The sequence below is a fragment of the Alosa sapidissima genome, chromosome 22, assembly GCF_018492685.1.
Source record: "Alosa sapidissima isolate fAloSap1 chromosome 22, fAloSap1.pri, whole genome shotgun sequence".
In the NCBI taxonomy this organism is placed as follows: Eukaryota; Metazoa; Chordata; class Actinopteri; order Clupeiformes; family Clupeidae; genus Alosa; species Alosa sapidissima.
The window spans coordinates 7,500,090-7,525,600 of NC_055978.1; the positions used below are offsets into that span (position 1 = coordinate 7,500,090).

A 25,511-nucleotide genomic window follows, 5' to 3' on the forward strand; every position below is an offset into this window, starting at 1 on the left:
TACCTGTCAAATGTGCGGTGCAACGGTCATACTCATAAATCAGCCGCATGGAACTTTCCAGAAGTCCCATCTGCGCAGTGCTGAATGTAACTCATTCATCAAGTCTACTGGACTTCTGTCTTATGCTCTTAAACGCAGACAAGGGCCACTTTGTGGACGAGCCCGTGTGAGGCCGGTGGCGAGCCGCAGGAGCAGACGCTGGCGTATGACGCATCCTCCGACAGCACCAGGGGGAAAGTGAGGGCTGGGGTGATTAATCTTGTTTTTTTGCCCCAGCGAGAGGACATTGTGACTTTGGCTGGGCTTGGCTTCGGATTGCCTTCAAACGGCTGGCTCCCCCTTGAGTGCATCTCGGGTGGGTGGCTGAGGCAGAGGAGGTGAGGGTTGATTAATGCCGAGATAATGCTAATGCTAACATGAAGTTGTGCCAGGCTAGCTAGTTGTGCCAGCCTAGCGACAGCAGACCGTTATGAGTGAGTGTGCCAGGCTAGCCTCAATAAGTCGTTATGAGGGAGAGAGTGAGTGACGTTTTTGGACAGCTGTTTATGCTACTCTTTGAGAATGACCTCACAGTGAGTCATTCATCTAATCGGAGAGCATGCTTCCTCGGGACCTGGGTATAAACCTCAGTGTCTGTCCTCACTTCTAACTATCAGACTAGACTGTCTGGGAGTGTTTCAATGATCACAAAAGCGAAAACTGTCAGAGAGGCATCGGTCATTATTTATTTAGTGTGCAGCACAGGATTACTTTGCAAATCAGGAGGATGGTTTTGGCACAGATGTAGCAAGGGTTAGGCCCAGTCCTCTTTTAGACCCAGTGGGTCCTCTGAGATACCCTTGAGTCAGTCTCTATGTAAACAACAACAACAACAACAACATCAACAAACAACTCGGGATGGAGTGTCAGCAGACATATCTGAGCAAGTCTGTTCCATAAATACTCCCTGAAGAGGAGAAAGACAATCAGTCCACTTTAGAGCTGATGACGCCACGTCCTCCAAAAGAAAAAGACGCTTAAAGTTTGATGCTATTTCTGTGGCTGTCAAGACACATACACGTGCACGCACGCACACACACACATCTCATCTCTCTGAAAGGGACTATAATTAGCTTCAACTCCCTCCTGATTTTTATGTAAAGGTGATGCTACGCAGGGAAACTTTTTGTGCAGCAATGTTATTGTCCAAACCAGTATGTGGAGAAGAACATTAATCATCAGTGGACAACTTGCCGTGATTACCTCTCCTGGGGGGGGGGGACCAGAGTCAAGATCCTGCCCAATCAACAATGTTACAGTGCAGCATCAGAGGTAGTCTGAAGCCGTTATTTTGAGGTAAAATAAACTGATTGTGGGGGGGCGCTGTGGTGCAGCAGGCTACAGCACCCGTACCATTAACGGGTCCGAGTGCCCACTGAGACCCAGGTTCGAATCCAACCTGCGGTCATTTTCCAATCCCACCCCATCTTTCTCTCCCACTTACTTCCTGTCACTCTTCACTGCCCTATACAAATAAAGGCAACAAAAAAAAAAAAAAAATATATATATATACTTAAACATAAATAAATAAATAAACTGATTGTATTGCTTCAAAGGCCACTCCAGTAGAGCCCTACAGGGACAGCTGGCCTTACTGGGAAGGGGTTCTCTTTCAAAGTGGCCTTGGCGAGGCTTTTCCAGGCAAGGCACTTTTAGCTAACTGCTATTGATCTCAGGACAAAGAGCTAGGTGTTCCTGTTTGAGACTAATTGCTTCAGAGCAATCTACCTATATATAGACAAGAGAATAGGCACCAGTGGGTGGGAGGGCAAGGAGCAAAGGGAGTTGTTGGAGTCAACAGCATCTGAACTGGTGAATTTACACAACCCAGAGTGAGATTTAAAGAGCTGATAGGTGAGACTGGCCAATTATTTTTAATGTGGACATTTCTAACATGCATACTGGTATTAATTGATAATGCCACAAACATAAAAAAAATAAAAATAATAATGAACCAAGCATGCACTAGACAAAACTAAATAGGAAGGACACACAGAGAATGTGCCGAGTCAGAGAGAGAGAGAGAAAGATAGAAAGAGAGAGAGAAACAGAGAGAGAGAGAAAGAAAGAAAGAAAGAAAGAAAGAGTCCAGGCCCAGGACTGAAAGGCCTCACACCAACAGGAGTTGCTTACCTGATGGAGGCCCATTTAACGTGCCACCATGACCATCTAAGTGGGCAGACCTAAACTGACAAGGGTTTTCAAATGTGCTGCTGTCTAACATCCCCAGTCCAGCTCAGCAGCTCTGCTTATCTTATGAGATACCACGATATGGCACCCTCTGCCAAAACTGGCTCCCCCTGGTGGTGGGGTAGCGGTTTGGAAGTCGCTTTGCAGTATTTCCCACAGAATTGAATTCTATTTGTGGTGGTAGGTGACGGGGGGAGTTCACAGTTTTCAACAAATTTGCGCAACATGGTTATGATGCTAACAGATTTAATCACGATTTAGCCAGTCGTCTTCTCTGCCAACAACAATCCTTGCAGGATTTTTTATGTTTTCTTTAAACGTGCATGCAGGTTTGTTGAGGGACAGAGACACAAGGAGAGGCTGTGCAAAGGTGCACATAGCTCTACAATGAAAGGATTTCATCCCATTTAAGTAGTACAACATAGAAAATCATTGTGTGGTGGTCAGTGTTGATATTGTGGTGGGCCGCCACAAATAAGTCAATGTATGGGAAACACTGTTTTGGATTAAACTGTTACAGACTTTTTTATCAACAGAGCTCTGCAACCTCAAGTGCCTGTTTTGACACCCCCCAACACACACCCACACCCACACCAACCAACACACACGCACACACACACGTCCCTCTCGGTGGTCCCACTCACCTGGTGCAGGTCGTTTCCCAGCATGCACTCCTGGAAGAACCCCGGGGCGGCGGAGGAGGCGCGTATGGCTTGCCACATTTTGTGCTGGCAGCCGCCCAGGTAGTGGGAGCGCACGCCGGGCAGCATGTTGTAGTTCCTGAACACGTAGGCCTTCAGAGGCAGGCCACGGTTCACCAGCGTGCTCACTGCTGACACCTAGAGGACAACACCAGGGTTCCCACTCTAAGACAAATGTAAAATTCCATGACTTTTCCCTGACTTTCCCTGACAAAAAATCTGAATTTCCATGACCTCCTATATAATAAATGGTACAATATACCGACCAAAGATTTCAGAACAGTCGCGTAGCATTCAAGAATCTTTTACTTTTTTAATGTGGAAGATGAATAAATGGGCATTGTATAAACAAAGTTGGACTAACCACAACTACTCAAGCAAGCAGTAAAGCTAATAATCAGATATACACCAATTCTAAGTGGAAATATATTTGTATTAATGTATTTCGGCAAGTAAATTTTGAACTGCTACAAAATCCCATGATATTCCATGACTTTGCCCCCGAAATTATGAAATTCCCTGACTTTCCATGTCTGGAATAGACTTTCCAAAATTCCATGATATTCCAGAAATTCCATTACCCGTGGGAACCCTGCAACACAGTCTACTGACTCTGGAGAATGTATGTGGGAGATGGCGAAGATGATTTTAAAGACCAGCTATCCTATTTCATTGGACAATTCACTGTTGTTTCTAAAAACATGTTTTACTGACGGCTCCTACACACAGCTGCGTGCATTGCGTTGCTGGAGACGCATCCCATTCACTTTACATGGGCTCACGTCATCCGTTGCCGAACTGAATTGTGGGTCCGTTGCGTCGCGTTTCTCCCGTCGCTCACGTTGAGAAGTTCAGCTGTTGCTGTTGTATAAATTACGGTTATACTTCAAGTCATTTGCATGTTTGCATGGCTTCCGTTGGGAACACCCACTGGCATGTGTTGACGGAACGCAACTGTGTGTAGGAGCCGTTAGATCGCCAGAAAATAAATAGTTCTTTCAAGAAAAAAAAAAATACCTACTGGTGTACTGGATGGAATTATTGTTTATGACATTTGGCACTTACCTTAGGACATTTCGGATTCTGGGCTGTGTCAATCATGAGACCATCACCCATTCTCTCTCTGAAAAACAAACAAACAAAAAACACACACATGCAATCACCACAAGATACCTCCTCCACAAACAGACAGGTCAAATACAAGCAGAAATACACACAGACACACACACACACACACTCTCTCTCTCTCTAAGGGGAATATCCTTTGACCACAGCACTACTCACTTCAGGATGTTCTCCCAAATCTCGCTGTCGTAGTACGCGTGGCTCCATCCCATCTTCACGGTTCCCACAATGAGGTTCTGCTTGAAGACATCGGAACCCAGTTTCCTATACATCTCCTCACATTCGTCCAGGGGGATCTGGAACACCCCTACCATGAAAGCCAAGATGGCGCCTAGAAAACAGAGGTCAAAGGTTAACCATTAGAGGTCACTTGAACAGGGCTCTACAGGAACAAATTTCACAACAGACTGCTTTTCGTATAAGCAACAAATGCTAAACTAAGAAAAATGACTGTAGGAGGAGAACAGACAACAGACATAATAAGTTATTTAATCTATCTATACTGTGTGTGTGTGTGTGTGTGTGTGTGTATACAAAGCAATGAAAAGATAGAATAAATAACTTATGTCTGTTCTCCTCCTACAGTCATATATATATATATATATATATATATATATATATATATATACACTCTTTTTTAAAATCACTATATAGATGGGTTTTTAACAGTACAGAGTGCTCTACCTGTACTGACTCCACAGATGTAGTCAAACAGCTGATAGATGGGTTTGCCTGTCAGGATCTCCAACTTACGCAGAGTCTGCAGAGCCACCAAACCCCTGAAAGACATCCAGTGGGTTAATGTGAGATCAACATGCATGTACAGCAATCAAAAGAATCCACATTACAGTAACTGTCGCGAAAGACATGTTTTAAAAGACATGACCTTGGTGAAAATAAACATAAACAAATAAATGAATGATGTTTGCATTCATTTATTCATCAGAATAAATCAAAGAAAGGATTAATTTGAGGCTTTTGTTAGATGCCCTTACGTTACATAGATACATGCCCCTATTGTAACCATTCTGTTTCCAGTAACACACACCCTCATTAAACACATATCCCTTCAGCATGGAAATAATTGATTTGGAAAACAAACATCCATGACGGTTTCATTTACAAGCACGGTTGTACATGCAAGCCTAAATACAACTGTACATCTCAATAGAGTACAATACTACTGTTCTATTACCTGCGGCATGATACCATCCAGCTAGGTAATAAAACATTGAAGGTTTTCGGAAGCAATATCTGGTGTGCAGCCTCTATCCTCCATCCTGGCTCTTGAAGACCCAACTCTTCTAACAACCTTCCAACCCTTTTAACAAACTATTATACTGAACATGCACTTACTGGTAACTGAAACTGATTATTAAAACTTCTGGACTCTGGTGGTAGTGTTTATTGTGATAGTATTTATTGTTACCAAGATCTCTTCTGCATTGTAGCTTTAATGCTATTCTTCATTTTGGTAAGTGGCTTTGGATAAAAGAGTCTGCTAAAGGAATACATCTTTATCATCTGTATCTTGTGTTCATACATTGTTTTTATATTGTGTTCGTTATATCGTTATTACTATTTTTGTGATTGATAGACTCGCACAAGAATTCTGACGCACATGTACTTGTACCTGAGCAAAAATGGCAAATAAAGATGCTAAATGTAAATGTAAATGTTTTTCATGACACCTGGTTCCTCCTCCGTCGATGGACAGCACCCTGATGCCGCGACCTTTGACCGGGTCTGTGTAGCCCACCACGGCCAGCGCCTGCCTCACCGCAGCCTGCAGGCTTGGGTTCCGCGCCTGCCTGAGCTTCAGCAAACACGGGATCACTCGCTCCTGCAGGGCGAGAGGGACAGAGAGAGGAAGAGAGGGGAGGGAGAGAGAGGCAGAAAGAGGGAGAGAGGTGGAGAGAGAGGGTGAGAGAGGGAGGGTGATGGAGAGAGGGGGCGAGAAAGGGAGAGAGAGGGAAAGACGAAGAGAGGGGAAGAGAGGGCGAGAGAGTAAGAAATAGGGAGATGGGGAGAGAGAGGGTGAAAGGGAGAGGAAGAGAGAGACAGAGAGAAAGATAGAGAGAGAGGGGGAGAGGCACAGGGAGAGTTAGGCTCCAGCACAACAGTTTGCTTGTTTCCTACAGAGTCCGTGTGCCCAGGAGCCCTATAGATTTGTTTTGTTAGGAGAATAAAATGCACTGATGCTTCCATCTTTGTTATTCACAAAGAAGTGTAGTTCAAAAATGTGCCAGTATTGGCCAGTTACTGTGAGACTGGTCTCTCACTCACACATACGTACACACCTCTCTCGCCCACACACACACACACCTACCTTGACAGCCACCCCTCTGGTCTCTGGGAACTCCATTAGATGGTAGCTGAGGTCTTCCACTCGGCTCACGGTGACTTTCACGTCGGTCACTTTCTGCAGGGCCTGCACCAGAGCCCTCGTCCTGTTGTCCACACTCGCACGTGCTATGATCTACACAACACAAACATATATAATATATACAGTATATAATGTAAATACATATACATACTGTATATGTCTCCATTTCACTGCATTTGTACTTGTCACCACGTATGTGAACTTGAACTTGAACACACAAGTAGGACTGTGTATTGGCAAGATGCTGATACAGTGTGATTTAGTGCCACTTATTTGATCATAACTGATTATTACCAATTAATTAAAGAAGGAAATTGAGGAGTATGGATGGCCACTCAGTACAGATGTGGTGGGTTTGTGGACGACCTACCCTCTCTCTCTGAGACAGCAGTCTTTGGGCCTTGTCCTCCGCCTCCTTCTCCTCTTTGCTCTTCTCTTTCCCCTCCAGTGAGGCCATCTGGGCCGAGGCGGCCGGCTGCTTGTCCTTTTTACCCGAGGCACTCTGGGAGTCCGCCGAACGGAACATGGGTACCAGCGGGGTGATGTAGCTGCCCACAAAGCTCTGCACGCTGGGCCTGGGGTAGGAGAGGTAGTGGCTGATGCCCCTCCTGGGGGAGGCTGGGGGCACTGGGGCAACATCCTCCGGCTTGGGGGCAACAGGGGTGGTAGGAGGGGGGCTACTGTGCTCGATAGAGGGCAAATCAGGGGAAGTCTGCATGGGCATTTTCCCTGCTACAGGCATCAGGACCGGTATATGCTCCTGGTTCAGAGACGGGTGTAGTTGAGGCCCGGGAGCTGAAGGTTCTTGGCTTTTCCTTTGCTGGGCCCATTGGTTCTCTGCTGGATCCGGGGGGGCATCAGTGCCAAAGTAGGTGTTGACGTGCTGGGAGAGGTGGCTGTAGGTCTCGTCCATGTTGGTGGAGAACGCAGCCGGCTGTAAGCGCTGGAAGGTCTGCTTGGCCACCGACGACGACACAGTGCCGGCCTGAGAGGCCAGGCTGATTTTCAGCTTCTCTCTTGCCTGGATTTGAGGCGCTTCCACCTGCTCCGGAACTTCCTCCTCGTGCATCTTCTCTCGCTCAAGCTCCTCTATGGCGACGGCCGATCGAACTGCCGTTGCGGTCACGGCAACAGTTGCTGCCTCCTGGTTACCAGGGCTGGGCACATGGACCTCCACGGCACCAACGGTGGCAGTGGTGGTAGTGCCGGGCCTCAGCCTTGTGATCTTAGAGAGGAAGTCGGTTCCGCTCACCGTTCCGCTGACTGCTTTGGAGACGGTGTCCAGCGTGGTCCTGATTCGGGACATGCGTCAGCTACTCCAAGAGCCTGCACTGGGACAATTAAAATGAGACAGTTTGTCTTGCCTCAGATCTCCATCACTGATACCCAGCTATGGGTTTGGCTGTTGGATTTGCATCTTTTCACAGATAGAGAGGTATGCTTCTTCTTTGAAGTAGCTGAATTACTATTTATTTCTCTGCATTCCATTGGGGAAAAATCCACAAAGAGATGGCTGAGGATCTTCTGCAAAAACTATCCACCGTTTTATAGAGACCTGTTTTATGCCTTATTTCCAACAGGATCTTGACATGATTCTATCATGACTGGACGTCTGAAAATAAAGAAAAAAATTTACATTAGGCTACATCTCTAACCAAACACACCAAATATGCTAAGGCAATCAATCAAGATTAGACTTGATTAATTGATTTTATTTGACCATTTCGTTATAAAATATGATGCAGCTTTGCACCGTACATTAAAAAAAAATAATAAATAAATAAAAAAACTTGAAGTTACTGAAGTAAAACCACTGTCATGTGCGGTCACTGACTAGGACCCAAATTACCTGTTTACGGTCACCATAGCAACTGACAGCACTGCTGATAACGCTAACCGATAAAGTCTGCAATACCTGAAACTTAAAATCTCAAGAGCTAGAAGCTAAATACCGATACTTTGCTTTAACGGACCGTCATGGAGAATTCATCCGATATAGTTGTGAGAGCAAACGAACTCGTCAAAAATGTCATTGAAACAGCACAGACCATCGTGGGCTGCAGGCCAGTGGACCAAGGTGCCCTGTCTGACTACAAGATGAAAAACATTGATTGGGTAACCTGCAAAGACTTCACTGTTGATATCGGAAAAAAACAAATTGAAGAGTATATTAGCACATGGGAGATTGACTCTAGCTGGCTTTACAGTCTAGAATTTGTTCATGAGATTCAGTTGGAGTATCATAAACAATATAATTACAGAGCACAGTGGAGCGTCCCGACTCGAAGAACTCCAATTCCTAGGGGAACAGCTTGTGTTTTCTTCGTCATCGAGATCTCAAAAATCAAACCACAAACACTACCGGTGGAGGTCTACTTCTTCGTGGAATCAAACAGATTGATATATCGTCCAGGAAAGACGAGGTTCAGGGAGAAGTGGCTAAAGGACGTCATCGAGAGCAAGGCTTTTCTTCAAGACACGGTCAAGTTCTGACTTGACACCACCAAAACAAATAATAACTGACTGATCATTGTTGCTGGTGACAGCTAGCACTAGTGCTAGCTAACAGTTAACATGTCAACAAGCTTTTCCTCACATAAGCTAACGCCCATGGGCCTGACATAAACGGCATGTGTATACTAAATGTTTCTTTGTATTAAACTTAAGATGTTGTCAACACTAAACTGTATGACTCAAGCTAACTGTTGTCAAAGATTGTTATAACGTTATAACAAAACGCTGCTATCGAAGGGTAACGTTAGTCGTAATGGACGCAACTTGGCGCAGCAGTAATTGTTGCCTAATAAATATGGCTGGATAAGCAATTATATTGTTTTGTGTAGATAAAGTCATACTTTCCATGCAACAGGATGCTCTGGTGGTGATAGATAGATACTTTATTGATCCCCAAAGGGAAATAAATAATAGTGTAGCTACCGTTAGCTAACCTCGATTCCACGTCGTTGCACTTCTAATGCAAGCTAAAATGGTCCAGCGCTAGCTAAATTATCCAAATCTCTGTGCTTTAAATATTTCATTATTGTAATGGTTCGACTGACTTTGAGCTCTCTAACATCAATTCACTGTCAGTTCTCCAAAGAAGGTTAAAGTCATTATCTGATTGATGATCAGCTACCTATGCTAATGTCACTGTATCTCTCATGCGTGTAGGCTAGCTAGTAACTTACCACATCGACAGTTTTTCACAGACAGTTAACTTCACATTGCTTTAACAGTATTTAACGTTATTGAAGGGACCCTTACAACAACAATTCCAATGCGTTAAGAATAATGTGTGATCAAAATATACCTCCATGCTCCTTGACGGTGATCAGAGAAGACGTTGTTTAAACCTCTGGATGCAGGTGGATGTCAGCTTCCAAGCCAGCTAGCTAGCCAACGTAGTCAACGTAGCCCACGTCAAGTATCGTCCATTCAAATTTACATACGCCAGTTTCCCAATGTGTATATGAATACCTTTAACCCATACGTTTTACTGCATGGGTGTGTGCTTGCTTCAGAGTGACTTATCATTACTCCCCAGTTCCCATTTAATTAAACATGATGCAAGGTTTGGCAAATCCGTTATGTTGTCAAGCTTCAAAACTACTGCATCATATCTTATCTTATCTTGTCCAGTATTGGTCATGATGACATGATGTGCTATATTATTGGACACAACCAATAACGGAGAAATGAAGAAGAGGCCAAAAACTGCATGCAGGCCTAGTCAGTATCCTTTTCTCCCTAATGATGGTAGGCTATGGCACCCTTAATTGACCTTTTGTTATTTACTGCAATATTGTCACACCTGATCTTGCATTGAATTACTAACTGTTGTATCAGCAATCAGCAAGTCAGTCAGTCTGATAGTCAAATCAGTCAATCACTCAGTCAACCAATGTAATTGACAGACAGATTCATTCAATCAAAAATGAAAAAAAAAAAAAAAGATATGTATCTTGTTTTCGTTGTGTTCCAATTTGAACACTAGATGGCATCAGACTACATATGGGGCATGAAGGCCATGACAAACCTGTGACTGGGCATGTGGTGCTATTTTCTGTTACAGGATATGAAACATCCTATATTGTTAAGCATTAAGCAGGGTAATTGAAACATCTGTATAGACATTTAAACAGGATCCTAGCCCTAAATCAAATGTGCATACATGGAACCTGAAGAAGGGCATTCATCAGACAAATAGTTTGCCGTAGACCACACACTTTCAGTCCACAAATGACATTTAGTCAAAAATTTAACCTATGACCAACACATTTAAGTCAGACTCCAGACACTAACCAGTAAAAAAAGCTTTATACCAAAACAGATATTCTGTTCTTCCATATTCCTAGGTCATTTCAACAAGCCCTGGGGAGTTTGTGATCTGATACTGGCACAGCTATTGTGGAATTATGACTCACCTTATAATTGCAAATCACATTTCACAATAAGCTCCCATCAGGTGCCCTGGGTGCCAAAGGCTGTGTGCCTCTCTACACAGACAGAACATGTTCATTTCATTTCCCCCTCTCATCATGTCTCATTCCCCAAGGGGTCTTTTCAAGATCTTGCCTCAGTAGGCCTAATTGTCAGAGACAGAAATTTTAGCAATAAACGTGTTCCATGATGCACACAATTTGCCTCGCATTCTCTATATCATTTCCAGATTGCAAAAGTGGTCCCATGAGATTAATTGTAAACCCCTATATTAGATGTGATTTCTTTTTACATTTATTTCGCTGCTGATAATACACACACTGAGATGGTATGACTGTTTCTCCTTTTTACCTCTTTCTCCACATCCTCACTTCATCCCAGCATAAAAGAACTGGGATGAAGTTCTATCTTGGGATGTGGTAGAGAATGAATGGAATGCTTCCATGTCAGTGTTTCTTATTTGTAGAATAAATCAACAACAAACAAGCATGTGCATCTTTCCCTCATTTCCATAGCAACATGCAAATGCCCCATTCTTCACAGCTATACGTTTGTACTTAGAGGCAGTGCGTGTCGGATTGAGAGATATAGCTTTATGATAAGCAGTCCTGTTGAGGAAGACTGTAGAGAGTCATTTATTGTTGTCATCGATGTAAATGATGTGTCTGAGACCAATCAAGAATTATTAAAAATGTATTATTCCATGCCTTGTGAGTCTGCCTCTAAATTTAGCGTTGCCACTTCGAATCAATTATGCTGTATAGCGCTTGTGTGTGAAAGCAGACAGCCTTGCATGAGTTATTTTTTGTGAAATCCCCCGGGCCTATTCAGATAAGTGAACAAAATTGTCATAGATTTAAAACGCAAGTCTGTTTTTTGAACACAGCCACACTCCTTTGAGGTGATTGACAGAGTGAATTATCCCTCAATCCCTGCCTGCCATTGTGCAGGCTCTTTCAAAACTTAAAGATTTGTGTGGAGCCACCCTACTGGGCAGCCCTTTCAGGGCCCAAGTGACTTGATGTTAAAAGTGTGCCCTTTCTTGGGTAATATTCTAAAAACTGACTGATCGAAACAAGGCGCTGTGATTTAAGTGCTGATGTCATCAATTGAACCATTCAGGACATTGCCGTTGCACACAGCCTTCTTGATGCCTGAGTTTAGTTTACCTTCTCTCTATCTATCTCTATCTCTATCACACTGCTGTTCAGTCGATGTGCACACTGGAGACCGTGTGACCTTTTCTAGCTTTTGCATGATGTGTGAAGACTCTAAGGGCAGTGAATATTATCATTACCATGATTATCTGCAATCAGACTGGAACTAGGAGTGGAGAATCAGACAGACAGTCAGACAGACAGTCAGACAGACAGACAGACAGACAGACAGACAGACAAAACAGCACAAAAGAGTGAGATCTAAAGATAAGGCGTGGAGAGTTACAGTTATGTGAAGTCTATATGGCAAACAGGAGGCTACAGTGAAATCCACCAGCAAGCCTCATTGTCTCACGTCCCTGCACTCCCTGTGCTCTACTGTGCACTAAGAACGGTGCATTACCATTATGAAAGGCTGCTGCCTGGTTGCCATCCTACACTGGCATCTCTTTCATAACCTACACTCAATCCCTTCATGGCTGAGGTGGTTTTATTGGACTTGTGTCATCTGCCATTTGTGTGCTTCGGTCTTTGTGTCAAGGTGTCTTTTTAACTTAGGATCTTAAAAATGGGTGGCAAAAAGAGATCTACTGTATGCTGATGGGGGAGCGCATGTTGTAATGTGATTGCTCTAAAAAGGATCATGAACACTTGACCTAACAATTCAGAACACTGACCTAAAAGGTTACATTATGACAGTCTAGCACAGCATGTTAAAGCATTAACATTATTTTCTTTAGACCAGACCATACAAAATTACCCTGTCTCAAAAGACTATATGGACATGGCATTATGCTCGAAACCTTAAGTTCGAAACCTTTAGAGCATTAGAGAGAAAAATACACATATTTAATTTTAAGATTTCCATGTCACAAGTGGCTTGTCTATGTAAAGGCTACAGTGTGTGTGTGTGTGTGTGTGTGTGTGTGTGTGTGTGTGTGTGTGTGTGTGTGTGTGTGTGTGTGTGTGTGTGTGTGTGCCTACATCCTATTAAATTGATGGTGAAGTTTAAATGGAAATGTGTTGGTGGTAAAACAACAAGATGTTCACAGCCATAATACACACCGTCTGCTGCATCATGTTATGTACCCAGACATCAAAGTAAAATCTTGAAGCTCACTGAAGATGAACACATTCTGGCATATGGAGACATAAACAAACACAGAGGGGTACCACAGCATGTGTATCATAGATATGGAGGTCACCACAGAGTGCTAACACTAGAAAAAAGTGGAAAGAGTCAAATGAACAGTGAACACCTTCACTACTATAATTCGATGAAAACGCCTTTACACATACACAGATTCATTACATTACATTACATTACATCACATTACATTACATTTGGCTGACATATTTTGTGTTAAGTTGCCAAAGCAGGGGGGGGGGGGTTAGGACGATTCTAAGGGCCAGCACTGTGACAGGGGGCCCCCAGAGAGCCCCCCCCCAATAATAATACTATATATTATCGGGGGGCCCAGAGTTATTGTCTGTCAAAGGGCCCAAATGATCTGGATGTGGATGTATGGTTCTACATACTGAAAGATGTAGGCCTATGTTCATTTGACCCTGCTTCTCTTTTCACCTCATCCTGCAGTACTGTACCTCTGACTGACTAAGCACCCATAGAGAGTGAGAGGAGGTTGGTTTACACTGTAAACCGTAAACAAATGTAAATGTTAATCAGGTTTCTAGGCCAAGTATACTTGCGTATACAAGGAATTTGGTCTATGCATTTATCCCATCCGTGAATTAGTTAACACACAGAGCACACAGTGAACACACAGTGAGGTGAAGCACACACTAACCCAGAGCAGTGAGCTGCCTATATAGCGGCACTCAAGGAGCAGTGAGGGGTTAGGTGCCTTGCTCAAGGGCACTTCAGCCGTTCCTACTGGTCGGGGATCGAAACGGCCACCCTTCGGTTACAAGCCCGAAGCTCTAACCAGTAGGCCCACGACTGCCCCATAGTGTTTGACTATGACAGAAATAGAGATGTTGGGCTGTAGAGAGATGTTGCATTGTGACACACACAAGAGCAAAGATGTTAGTTTGACTGTAAGTAGAGAGATATTGGATTGTGACAGAAGTAAAGATGTTGGACTGTTTAGAGATGTTAGGCTGTGACAGATGTTTGTTGGAACATTGAGTAGAGATGTTGGATTGTGTCAGAAGTAAAGATGTTGGATATAACAGAAATGTTGGACTGTAATAGAAGTTACATATCGGACACTAATGTTTTTACAGTGTCACTTTGTAATCAGTGAATGCTATTAGTGTTGTGATTAGCATTAATAAAGCAGACATGATCATTAAAGTTAGACTACTTTTGGTATTTGATATTAAGCTATACCTGTATGTTAATATCTAATTTGATATTGCGTGTTACTTATGAGACTTCCAAACAATTTAAAACTGGCTCATTTACCTGAATATTACCAAAAGAAGAACAATTGATTGTGATGGGAGATTTCAGTGATGCTTCCGGATAATAGGAATGGTTATAGTCTAGGTTTCATTGAGCTATTAAAACTGTGAATAAACTGCATGAAAACAAGGAAAGGTACCACATTAATGGTGACCCAAAGTGTCAGAGCAATGAGCTAGTAATACACCCAAATATGTGTCTGTGGTGAGTCAAGTCAAGTCAAGGATTAAACCAATGCGTATGTGCGCAATCGCAGGTCCCCACCACGGAGTTGGAATGTTTTCCACCTCATCACATAGCCTACTGTAGGACATAAGAAAGACAGCAAGAATCAGCGTTTCTCGCCTGTCGTGATCATGTCGAATACATTTAATCACACTTTCAACCGCAATTCGTCCTCACCGGAACAGTTTGGAGAAGCAGATGAAAACGGAGGGCGTTTTGCGCTTGTAAAAGCTGGGATTTTGGGAGCGATTTTTGTCCTTGCAGCTTGTGGAAATTTCTTTCTGCTATTCACGCTTTGGAAGAAGCGCAAAAGAAACACCAGGACACAGCTGTTTCTTTTCCACCTGTGTCTCGCTGACTTGATGGTCGCCTTTTTCCAAGTTCTTCCCCAGCTATCCATGGAGATTACGCACGGATTTAAAGGCTCGGATTCTTTATGCAGAATTGTAAAATACCTCCAAGTTGTAGGTATGTTCGCTTCGACATATATGATAGTTGCTATGACGATAGATAGGTACCACGCCGTGTGTAAACCCATGGTGTCGTTTTTCAAAGGCTCGTTTCGAAGGTATGTGGCAATCGGAGCAGCGTGGCTAATTTCACTGATATTCAGCACTCCGCAACTCTTCATATTCTCTCTTCAAAGGTTCGAAGACAACTTATACGACTGTTGGGCAACCTTCATTGAGCCATGGGGACAACGAATATACATCACCTGGATTACTCTGTCGGTGTTTCTTTTGCCCGCAATTATCCTATTGTACTGTCAATTAAGGATATGCACGGGAATTTATTTCAACATGAAGAGGAAAACCTTACAGGGTGCGACTGGGGATGGACGCTCCTATCCCAGAGGGGTTTCGAGCGCAATGCTGAAGACCATCAAAATGACATTTGTTATCATCCTAGCATACTCGATATGCTGGACACCATTCTTCGTGGTCCAGTTGTGGTCAGCTTGGAGCCCAAGCGCACCAACTCAGGGTCGGTACTGAGACTAACTGATGCTTTCACTGTAGCTTCAAAAACACTGCATGTAGTAGGGACTTTCAATTTAACAATGACAAGTAAAGAAATCCCTGGAAAAAAAAAACATAAATTGTGCGCTAGTGAAATAGTTGTCAACAGGGTATTTTAACTTCCCAATCCCACGCTTATACTCACTATTAATTGACATTAATTGATCTTTATTTTCTCTTTTGCAATTACAGGTCCAGTATTTGTTATTATCATGCTGCTGGCCAGTCTCAACAGCTGCACCAATCCTTGGATCTACCAATACTACAGCTAAACAGACTGGGATTTGGGACTCGGAGGTCCCTCAGAATGTGTTATGCTGGAGAGTAGGCCTACTTGATATTCAGGTTTGAACTGATTGGACTAAGTGCAATCAGTCTTCATGGTGGTCACACAGGGTGATGCAGTTTTAGTCTACTCAAATAATGACCCATGTTCTGCACCAGCTGGACGCCATGTTCAAAGCATGTTAATGTGTGTGATGAATGTATTCTGTCAGTGTTAATGTGTGGTATAGGTCCTGTGGTAAGAAACACCCCATGTACTGCAAGACTTCGGCAGAAGCAGAGGGGTGCAGTGAAGCTGAAAATAAACCCAGCAGTGGAGTGTGACTTCTTGTTGCATTTTTTGTTATTTGTCATATTGATCATATTGTATATATGCACTTTATATATAGGCTATATGCAATTATTATATATTACATATTTGATGTGTCTTCATGATTTTTGTCAATCGCATTAGGCTCTTGACAGAAATGTGCTGTAAAATAAATAGACTTTAAATATACATATTATCTGTATTATTATTGTGTGCACCTTGTATGGTAGAATGGAGTAAAAGTAACCTGTCTGTTTTCTCTGTGCTTTGTTCTGGTTTGGCCTTTTTAGCCATATCTTTTTCCATGCTTGTAAAAAAAGATTTTGGTATTAAGCAGTTATTGGTGTTACTATTACCATTGTTAATGACACTACTTGTAGACTTGTATAGTTTTTTGGACTATAAATAAAAGCTTAAAATATATTACCAGAGACCAAAACAAATTTAAAAGATTCTTGCTCAAATGTGTCTCACTGAGAACTCTCAATTGATTATCAATACAATTTCCAAGCATCATATAACACTTTACTTCAAAGACTCATTATAAACACCACTCATTATAAACATTATAATGCAACATTTTTAATGGTATTTTTGGACAATTTGTTGTGACATTTCCATGTTTGTGTTTTTTGCATAAGGCCCTCTTTATCAGTAATGCATCCTCACAGCCGAGCCCTCTCTACACGACTGCCAGTTCCTCAGGCGATTTAAATCCAAATTTACCCTATTACTGCGTATCAGACTGGGCTATTATGGGATAATTAGCTTTACAAAAAAATTTTCTCATTCCCCAGTTAAGGCCATTTCATGACACCTGTGCTATTGCAGAAGGTCCTTGAGTAATGACGAAGACATAACTATAGAGAAGATAGAGGGTTAGAATTCCACAGTCTCATCATGCGACTTCCAATGCTGTATCTGCTAATATCATGGGGACACTTCTCCAACTAGAGGTGATTAATATCCACGGGTGTTCGTCCCTGGCATGTTTTGGCCCACTGATCTAAGAAGCTGAAGATTTCCTCAGCTATACTAGCCTGCACAGTAATCACTGTCATTACCTTCAAGCAGCGTAGCAGCAAAATTGAAGCTTGTTGGTTTGGCTTTTCAGGGAAAGGCACTTCATGCCCATTATATTCTGACTACCTACTGAGAATTAGAATGGGTGAGGTTTCCATAGAGATGGAGGAATGCTTTGTAGACCATCCATTTTTCTTTCCTCCTTTTATTTGTTCACATGAATCATGAGGGCAGTTATAGCTAATTTATACAACAATTGGGTTCTATGGAACTATTTATTTGTTTCTGATTGGCCGAGAGACGTTCCATGAGTTGGAATATCCCTGGACATTTCAACTCAGACTTTGCACAGCTAATAATAAATCACTCCGCGATACAATGCGAAGATTTGACACAATGTTCTCATCCCAGCTCTCCACTATTTTAAGCAATGGGTTACTCCTTAGCAAACCATAACGAAACAGTGCTTCACCACATCTGTGGATTAAGCTACACAGTCAACTCAATGTAAGTAAGATAAACGAGGATGCTAATTGTTCTCAGCATTGCCAGCATTGTGTAGGGCCTATAATATGATTGTCACTTGGAGGAGACTTGTAGATAACTAACGTTAGCATAGTTAGCTAACCGCTGCTAACGTGCTAGCATCGTGTCAGAAAAACATATGGGGCTGTGCACAGTAGTGTAACATTTATTCACCATAAATTAATAAAGTTGAGTGGTTCTGCAATGTAGGCTATGTTTCCGTTTATTTGCAGTACCATGTCCCTTACATAACATGGCCCAGTGTCCTTGTAACATGCATGCAGCAAAGCTAGATATGAATGTGATTTCAGCCCGACTTTCAACATTTCTTTCAAGAAGACACGTAAACCACAAAGACCCGTAAAGAGGGATCTGGAATGTTGGTTACCTAGCAACCAAGACGCTGTCTATTGAAAAGGGAACTGTTTTTTGATGCGTAAGAACGATGTCGAAATTAACATTTTTAAACAATATTGGGGTGTTTTCAGATTATTTAGTTTGTGGTAGAATTGTTGTATAAAAGCAATTTAGCACTCGGCCTCCGGCCTCGTGGCTACGGCCGAACAACACCCGTGGGAATATCCATGACCAACCCCTCTCACTCGTGCTATATTGCTTAATTATAGTTATAGCTAATTCAGATTCATTCTTATTCAATTTGGCAGTCTGCTGCTCTTCATCCCCTAAAAGACAATTTTCTAAGATTTAGAGGTGCCAAGGTGCCAAGCATTTCCCATCTCATCTGGCAAAAAACTATTCCTCTATACAAGCTATACAAGATGTATAGCTTGTGTAGAATATATATATATATATATATATATATATATATATATATCAAAAGCAATTTGTTGTAAAATCTTAGTTTGTAGCTTATTAATTTGAGCATTAAAATCAGAACCTTAACGCCCGGTTTCACATTAAGACATGCATATTGATTGTGTCGATTGTGACTGATATACTCATCATATATATATATATATATATATATATATATATATATATATATATATATATATAAAATATAATTAAACTGCTGATTTTATGTATCGTTGTCCATGTATGCATCTTCACTTTTTTGTGACTATTGTCATTAAAATTGTCACTAAAAGTAGCACTTATACCGGCAAGCGAGAACAGTCACAATCGACACAATCAATATCCATGTCTTAATGTGAAACCGGGCGTTAAGGTTCTGATTTTAATGCTCAAATTAATAAGCTACAAACTAAGATTTTACAACAAATTGCTTTGATGACCAAAGCCCATCCACTTACAACAGTGACCAACATCCCCCCAAACATCATCCATCACCAGTGCAGTCTACCAGTGGGGAGGGGATGACTCAAGCCAGGTGGCGAGTTCCACACAGTCCAGAACGCAAATAAATGAAAAGTAGGCTGAGCTGCAAAGCCATCACCACTGGAGGAGAGCCTGCCTGAGTAACTCTGCTTCTGTAAGCTGGTTACTGCGGTGATCCTAGAACAGACATGGTGGTTGCATAGCTTAATAAAAGTTGATAGTTTAAAAGTAGACTGTTTAAATGCTGAATGTAGATAGTTTAAAAGTTGTTGATAGACAGCTAGTTTAATAGATAGATAGTTTAATGATAGTTTAAAAGTAGACCGTTTAAAAGTTGAATGTAAAAAGTTCAGTAGTTTAATGGGTTAAATTGTTTAACAGTGGATTATTGTAGTGAGGACTTTTATTTTGAAACAGTTTTGGGCAGAGGAAACAGTTGAATAGGATGTGTAGTCTTAATTGACCCAGATTGTATGCTTAAAGCCTGAGGCTGCAGGTGGCCTGAACACCTGGCATAGGATTCTAATTGCTTAATAGCCGTATTGTGATGTCACAATCACAATGTTAAGTCTAAGGGGATTTTTAAAAAGTTTTTCTTTAATAGTTTAAAAAGTATAAAAGTTTCAAAATTGAAAAGACATAGCAGCTTGGTCCGTTTGAAGACCTACGTTACAAAGTTTGAACGAAGTTTCTAAGTTAAACTGAGAGATTGCGTACGGAAAAAGTGGTAAGCGGAATAATAATAATAAGTTGAAGTTGCATTTTCATGCACTGTAATTAACCGCTGTTCAAGTAAGCTTTTAAATTCCAAGACATTAAACTCTGTTTTCTTCTTGTGGATCTAAGAAAAACACAATAATGAGCCAGCTATGTGATTAGCCTCAAACAGCTCTGGCGGTTTACCAGAGAAAAATTTGACCTTTCATCACATTTACACACACTCACACATATACACACATATAACACACACACCAGTTGTTTTTCCATTTAGAGTGATGTGCTGTTATTTCTTGTTGCAAATCATAATAAGTAACTGTCCCGAATGATTTTATCCAGTTGGACAGAAGAGAGAGGGAGAGAGAGAGAGAGAGAGAGAGACTCATGCGTATCAGTGTTTCCCACATAATTTAATTGTATTTGTGGTGGTCGGTTTGCAGAATTAACTTCAATGCAAAAGTTTTTAACAAATTAGCGCAGCAGGGTTATGATGCTAACCAGATTTAAGCACAATTTAGCCTTTTAGTCATTGTCTATGCCTTGCAGAATTATTAATGTTGCCTTTAAAGATGCATGTAGGTTCGTTGAGAGTAGAGGCTTTACAAAGGTGCACATAGCTCTACAATGAAAGAATTCCATCCAATTGAAATAGTACAACATTGATAATCATTGTGTGGTGGTCAGTGTTGATATTGTGGTGGGCCGCCATAAATAAGTCAATGTATGGGAAACACTGCATAGAGTATGCATAGACGCACACACTGACACACACACACACACACACACCCACACGGGACTGTGAGACAGACCATTCTTGCATGCGAAAGGAACTGTAAAACCAGCAGAAAGCCAGCCTCATAATGACACTGGAAAACCTTTCTCCATGTCGGCTTCTACCACCACAGTCCAAAGCCCAAAGCCCGGGGCAGCTGCTGCACAAGATAGGGCGCCGAAATAGGATTAAACAAACTCTCATCCAGGGAGACCAGGAGAGCAGCACCCTGGCAAGGACACCATGCCTGCCGTAGGGTAGAAGACAAATCTGGGGTGCCAGGAAAAAAGCAAACATCACTGCATCATTTACGGGCTTCTTTATAACATGATGCACATGCAATAAATTAATCATCCATACAAAACCTGACAGATACAAGATATGTATCAAAATATATCAGATTTATTATCCTTTTTTTTTTCTTAAAATATGACATGGCTAAAATGACAACACATGGGTAAGAGCAGAGTTTTGTCGGACGGCATGGCCAGCCGGATAGGCTGTCACAAGGAAGAAGAAAACATTTTACAGTACCACAAAACACTATGCTCGGAAGTGCCAAATGCTTTTAACATGGATTTTCTACACTGATATAAAATAAAACCCAAAAGAAAAAAATGCTAATAAAGCACTGATTGCAATTGTTTGTGGCAAAAGCTGATTATTCACTTGCACAATATGTGTTTAGCTCATTTGGGCCTTTGAGATTTTGAGTCTGATTGAGAAATACATTCACTTAGAGTGACCGAGTGAATTAGATTGTCATTGTTGGTCAGTGTGGTTAGGCCACTTTAAGGAACATTTCAAGGGATTCAGGAATTAAAAAAAAATAAAAAAAAATCAGAAAGCAACTTTCAGCTATACACATCATGGTTTCCTATTTAAGTTAAAGGTTTATGCATTCTCATAGAATGACCACCCATTGGACAATTAAGGCTTGTGTTATTTAGTGTAGGACAGAAAGATTGTCTTAAACTATTACGTTTAGTCCTCTAGCAAGAGAGGCCATAAAGGGTTATTTTTATTCATGTCATTTTTCCCACAAATGAAAAAAAAGAAGGCACAAAGTATGCCACCATGACATTCTATTTCTGTCAGAGTGCCTCTGTGCTTTCTGATACTACCATCATCATATACTAAAATAAAAAGGTAGAGATGGATTCTTGCATTTTCCCATAAATTTAGTGTTGTTTAATACCTGAATGAATCTGAACTGAGGGTGCTTCTATCTAACTGTAAACAGTACTTCACAAACAGAAATGAATATTTTCTCTCTTTTGTTCTGATGGGGGGAAAATGCTCTGCATGTCTCGTTCACATTGCCAGACCTCATTATGAAGTAACGTAATTGCTAGAAGTAGCTGCAGTAGAAAACATTCTAAACTGTCTTTAACTATGCAAAATAAATAGCAATAGTAAATAAATAATTGGTCTGCCTCGGCTGCAAATACAGTGCATTTTTGGTATTTTGCATTACAAAATGTGTTAGATTTATTTCTATAAATAGACAATATCTTATATTGTCTGCTCTGTGCTATGTTTCCGTTCTATGTCAATGTGGAGAAATTGTTTTCAACCTCAGTAACAGAACAGGATGATTAGATGCCCATAGATACCTCTGAAACTGGACTGTAAGTGCATGTTGTCTGTAAACGGCTAATCGTATCAAAGCTATAGCCCAAGGGAGCTGGTGACAGTTGAGCCAGCAAGATAAAAGATCACATTAAAAAAAATCACATTCAAACTCTGAACTCTGCACAAGACAAAACAAAACAAAAAATGACAGCGGACTACCGCAGGAAGGCAGTGAAGTACTCCTCCAATGCCTTCTGTTTCTCCTCGCACACAACGTTCTGTTTCCTGAGCTGGGCCGCCTTGTCCTCGGCCGCCTGGATCTTGGCCAGCGTCTCCTCCTCGCGCTGGTCCAGCTCGGTGATCTTGGCGTGGAGCGCGGCGATGCGGCCCCACAGCTGCTCCTGGTCCAGGTCCTGCCGCGAGTACGAGTGTTCGCACAGGCAGGCGTGCTCGCCCTCCCCCTCACCCTCCGTCTGTGCGTCCGCCGCCTCGTCCTTGTCCGGTCCTGCCTCGCCCTCTGCCCCTCTGTGTGCGTCTGAGAAAACTATTACTCCGGCTCCTTCTTGCTCGTCCTCCGCCTTTAAACACATAATTGGGCCGATTGTGATGCTCTGATTGAGTCCAGTTTGTAACAAATGGGCCGTCCCCTGGTCGGCAGCTCCGGAAGTGGAGTCTGGGAAGGGAGTGACCGGATCGCAGGGCAACAGTGCGGTCACGGCTGAGCGAACACAGAAGGGCTCCTCCGTCTCGCTCTTCACCTGGGCGTCACCTGGGTCCGCCGGCAGCCCACCTGGGTGCTCGCAGACGGACACACGCACAGGTGAGGGGACACCAGTCTGTGTGAGGTGGGGCCCGACTGGCAACTTACCCTCCTCCTCTGGACGAAGAGTCGTCTCCAGCTTCAGGTGTCCCACAAGGAGGACGGAGAAGACTTGGCCGTCTGCCTCGCTAACTTCTGTCGTCTGGCCGGTGATGATGCCGCTGCTGTCATCGTCATCGGTGTTGCTGCTGTTGTTGTTGTTGATGATGTGGAAGTCGTTGTCTTTGAGGATGAGAGGTTTCTTCTTTGGCGGGGACAAGGATCTGATGAGCTGGACGTTTGTGTCGCATGTTCTCCCTTTGACCCTGGAGTTCTTCTTGTTCTGGATTCTATTGTTTTCATCCTATGGAACAGACACAGGAACGCAAACAAATGACATAAACAAACATATTTACTCTGACTTCATTACTCAGATCTCATTATTTTTACTGTTAATATTTGATATTGTTATTGAAAGTGTTTATATTATTACTACAACTGTTATGTTTAATGTATATATTTTTCAATTGTATTTGAAACTATTATTAAACTAATGTACTGTTTATATACTGCTAATTGCTTTGGCAAAAAGTGTCTGCCAAGGCAAGGCAGTTTTATTTTTAGCGCATTTCATAGGCAAAGTAACTCAAAGTGCTTTACAATGCCAAGTACCAGTGTCAGTGCCAAGTATAATCAAGTCAGTGCCAATCATAACCATAAGCATAATGACGCCCCTTGTTGTGAAAACATTATGAATGTGACAGACAGACTACCGCTTGTAGGGCTGAGAGGATGTGTGTCTGAGCAGGTGGTCAGCAGTGCAGCGCTCTCACCTTTCCTCTTTACACTGCACACCCCTGTTACTTCCAGCACAACTTTGCAACCAGTCATCTGCACAAATACTCTGATGACTCTCAACAGTTGTGGGGTGTGTTAAGGCAGGGGAGTAGACTGAGCATAGAGAACTGGTGCACACAGCTTTGTGGCATGATGTGGAAACAACCACCTCTTGCACCCTCCTCCACTGCAGATACCTGGTTGTACACCGTGATAACAAAGTGGGGTGCGTTTCCCAAAACCACAGTGGCAATGGGAAATTGCATTGCAACCAACAAAGCTGCTAACTTAGTTAGCAACTATGGTTTTGGGAAACGCGCCCCTGGACTGCAACACCAATGCTGTATACAGGAAGGGGCAGAACAGACTAGACTTTTTGAGAAAGCTTGTTTTTTTTTATGTGTGCAGCAGAATGTTGAATATGTTTTACTATTCTGCAGTTTCTAGTGCAATTTTCTTTGCAGCCATCTGTTGGGGCAGCAACATCAGAGCCAATGACACCAAAAAAAAACTGAACAAATTGACTAAAAGAGCTTTGGCTTTGTGCTTGGACATAGCCCACACTGGAGCCCCTGGAGTTGGTTGTTGAGAGAAGAATGTCACAAAAAACGTCTTAACATTATGGACAACACCAGCCATCCTCTACATAACCTACTGGTCAGACAACAGAGTGTTTTCAACTGGAGGCTGCTTCAGCATCACAGTAATAAGGCCTGTTACTGTTACACTGAAAATCATTCCTGCCCACTGCTATAACAATTTACAGTGACTCCTCAAAGTGCAGGGAGAGCATAATCAATCATAAGAGACAATGCACAGTTTACACATTTCTGTACAATTGAGTGTAAACATTTCATACAGTAATTTCTCAAACCTATCAAACATGTTTACTCACTGGGTTGATTAAAGATGACAACTTACATCACATATATAGGGGAAGATTGTCGGAATTGCTGTGTGCTTGAGGTACCGAATTCCCCAGCGAAGATCAAAAGAGTCTTCTGTGAAATGTTCACTACACAAGTACTGGTGCCGACTGGGTGTCCACTCCTGGCGTTTCATGTTATCAACCCATTTCTGAAGCCTGACCTGATCTCGTAACGGGAACCTTTGGGAGGACACAAGTAGACTATAACGTTAAAGAATCTATGACTGACAGCAGCAGCTACAGAGGGAGACACAGAATAAGAGAGTTGTCAATTCACTAAATGAGTCATTGTTCTCAACCCAGCCAACGCAAAGACACATTATTTGCAAAGTCGGCGAGTTATAATACATGCAACGTCAAATCAATGTTTAAAATAAACCATTGGTGATTGAATGACACATAATTTGAGTGCACGGTTAATGGAATGACACTTGAGGATTGCAGCAGCCACCTTGCATTAGAGTTGAAACCAGTTTCAGAATAATGACACATATGAGGAGCTGCAAAATGCAAACTTACGGATAAAAGCTAATCCTTTTGTTGTCTTTTGAAAGTACCCCTCCACGGTTTTTGCAGAGTTTCACTGCACAATACCGGGGCATTTTGAGTTACTTAGCTATTTTTTAGTAAACAAAGCCAGGAACATTGTGCTGGCTGAAACGAAAGCGACGTTCCGGATGACGAAACGGGATGTGACGTATTAAACCCCTACATGTGTTTGCAACCTGGAC

At 42.3% G+C, this 25,511-nt stretch overlaps 4 protein-coding genes across 7 annotated transcripts in view; 2 read left to right on the forward strand and 2 right to left on the reverse strand.

Moving 5' to 3' along the window:
* pnpla8 (patatin-like phospholipase domain containing 8) overlaps positions 1 to 10,193 on the reverse strand; it is a 24,585-nt gene extending 14,392 nt beyond the window's left edge. Inside the window, exons 1-9 of one of the 4 annotated variants that reach the window (XM_042077996.1) lie at positions 9,752 to 10,193; positions 8,031 to 8,053; positions 6,812 to 7,974; positions 6,385 to 6,534; positions 5,747 to 5,898; positions 4,740 to 4,834; positions 4,215 to 4,386; positions 3,996 to 4,053; positions 2,874 to 3,068 (exon numbers count right to left, since the gene is read on the reverse strand). In XM_042077996.1, coding sequence (XP_041933930.1) covers positions 2,874 to 3,068; positions 3,996 to 4,053; positions 4,215 to 4,386; positions 4,740 to 4,834; positions 5,747 to 5,898; positions 6,385 to 6,534; positions 6,812 to 7,747 — 1,758 coding nt within the window. In that variant the 5' untranslated portion in view covers positions 7,748 to 7,974; positions 8,031 to 8,053; positions 9,752 to 10,193. Of the gene's footprint in view, positions 1 to 2,873; positions 3,069 to 3,995; positions 4,054 to 4,214; positions 4,387 to 4,739; positions 4,835 to 5,746; positions 5,899 to 6,384; positions 6,535 to 6,811; positions 8,054 to 8,290; positions 8,352 to 9,751 lie in introns of those variants that run through there. The other 3 variants (XM_042077997.1, XM_042077998.1, XM_042077995.1) reach the window with 3 other exon arrangements.
* On the forward strand, positions 8,419 to 9,125 carry akap14 (A-kinase anchoring protein 14). The gene has a single exon (XM_042077999.1). It carries the CDS (start codon positions 8,419 to 8,421, stop codon positions 8,932 to 8,934), a length of 516 nt encoding a protein of 171 aa, XP_041933933.1. The 3' UTR covers positions 8,935 to 9,125.
* A 4,629-nt stretch (positions 10,194 to 14,822) lies between the features above and the next one.
* avpr2l (arginine vasopressin receptor 2, like) lies at positions 14,823 to 16,096 on the forward strand. Its single transcript, XM_042079667.1, has 2 exons — positions 14,823 to 15,675; positions 15,903 to 16,096. The coding sequence occupies exons 1-2, from the start codon at positions 14,823 to 14,825 to the stop codon at positions 15,980 to 15,982; spliced, it is 933 nt and encodes a 310-aa protein (XP_041935601.1). The 3' UTR covers positions 15,983 to 16,096.
* A 4,927-nt stretch (positions 16,097 to 21,023) lies between these two features.
* LOC121697300 (THAP domain-containing protein 5-like) lies at positions 21,024 to 25,479 on the reverse strand. The gene is made up of 3 exons (XM_042078766.1): positions 25,300 to 25,479; positions 24,774 to 24,960; positions 21,024 to 23,379 (listed from the first exon to the last, which is right to left on the reverse strand). The coding sequence occupies exons 1-3, from the start codon at positions 25,380 to 25,382 to the stop codon at positions 22,432 to 22,434; spliced, it is 1,218 nt and encodes a 405-aa protein (XP_041934700.1). The 5' UTR covers positions 25,383 to 25,479; the 3' UTR covers positions 21,024 to 22,431.
* Positions 25,480 to 25,511: the final 32 nt, after the last annotated feature.

Bases quoted from the DNA above. Each gene is read 5' to 3' on its own strand.
- akap14 (XM_042077999.1), top strand. From the start codon at position 8,419: ATGGAGAATTCATCCGATATAGTTGTGAGAGCAAACGAACTCGTCAAA.
- avpr2l (XM_042079667.1), top strand. From the start codon at position 14,823: ATGTCGAATACATTTAATCACACTTTCAACCGCAATTCGTCCTCACCG. The intron at 15,676-15,902 runs GTCGGTACTGAG...TTGCAATTACAG, and splicing joins CCCAAGCGCACCAACTCAGG to GTCCAGTATTTGTTATTATC.
- LOC121697300 (XM_042078766.1), bottom strand. From the start codon at position 25,382: ATGCCCCGGTATTGTGCAGTGAAACTCTGCAAAAACCGTGGAGGGGTA. The intron at 24,961-25,299 runs GTAAGTTTGCAT...GTCCTCCCAAAG, and splicing joins AAAAGGATTAGCTTTTATCC to GTTCCCGTTACGAGATCAGG. The intron at 23,380-24,773 runs GTAAGTTGTCAT...TCTGTTCCATAG, and splicing joins TCTTCCCCTATATATGTGAT to GATGAAAACAATAGAATCCA.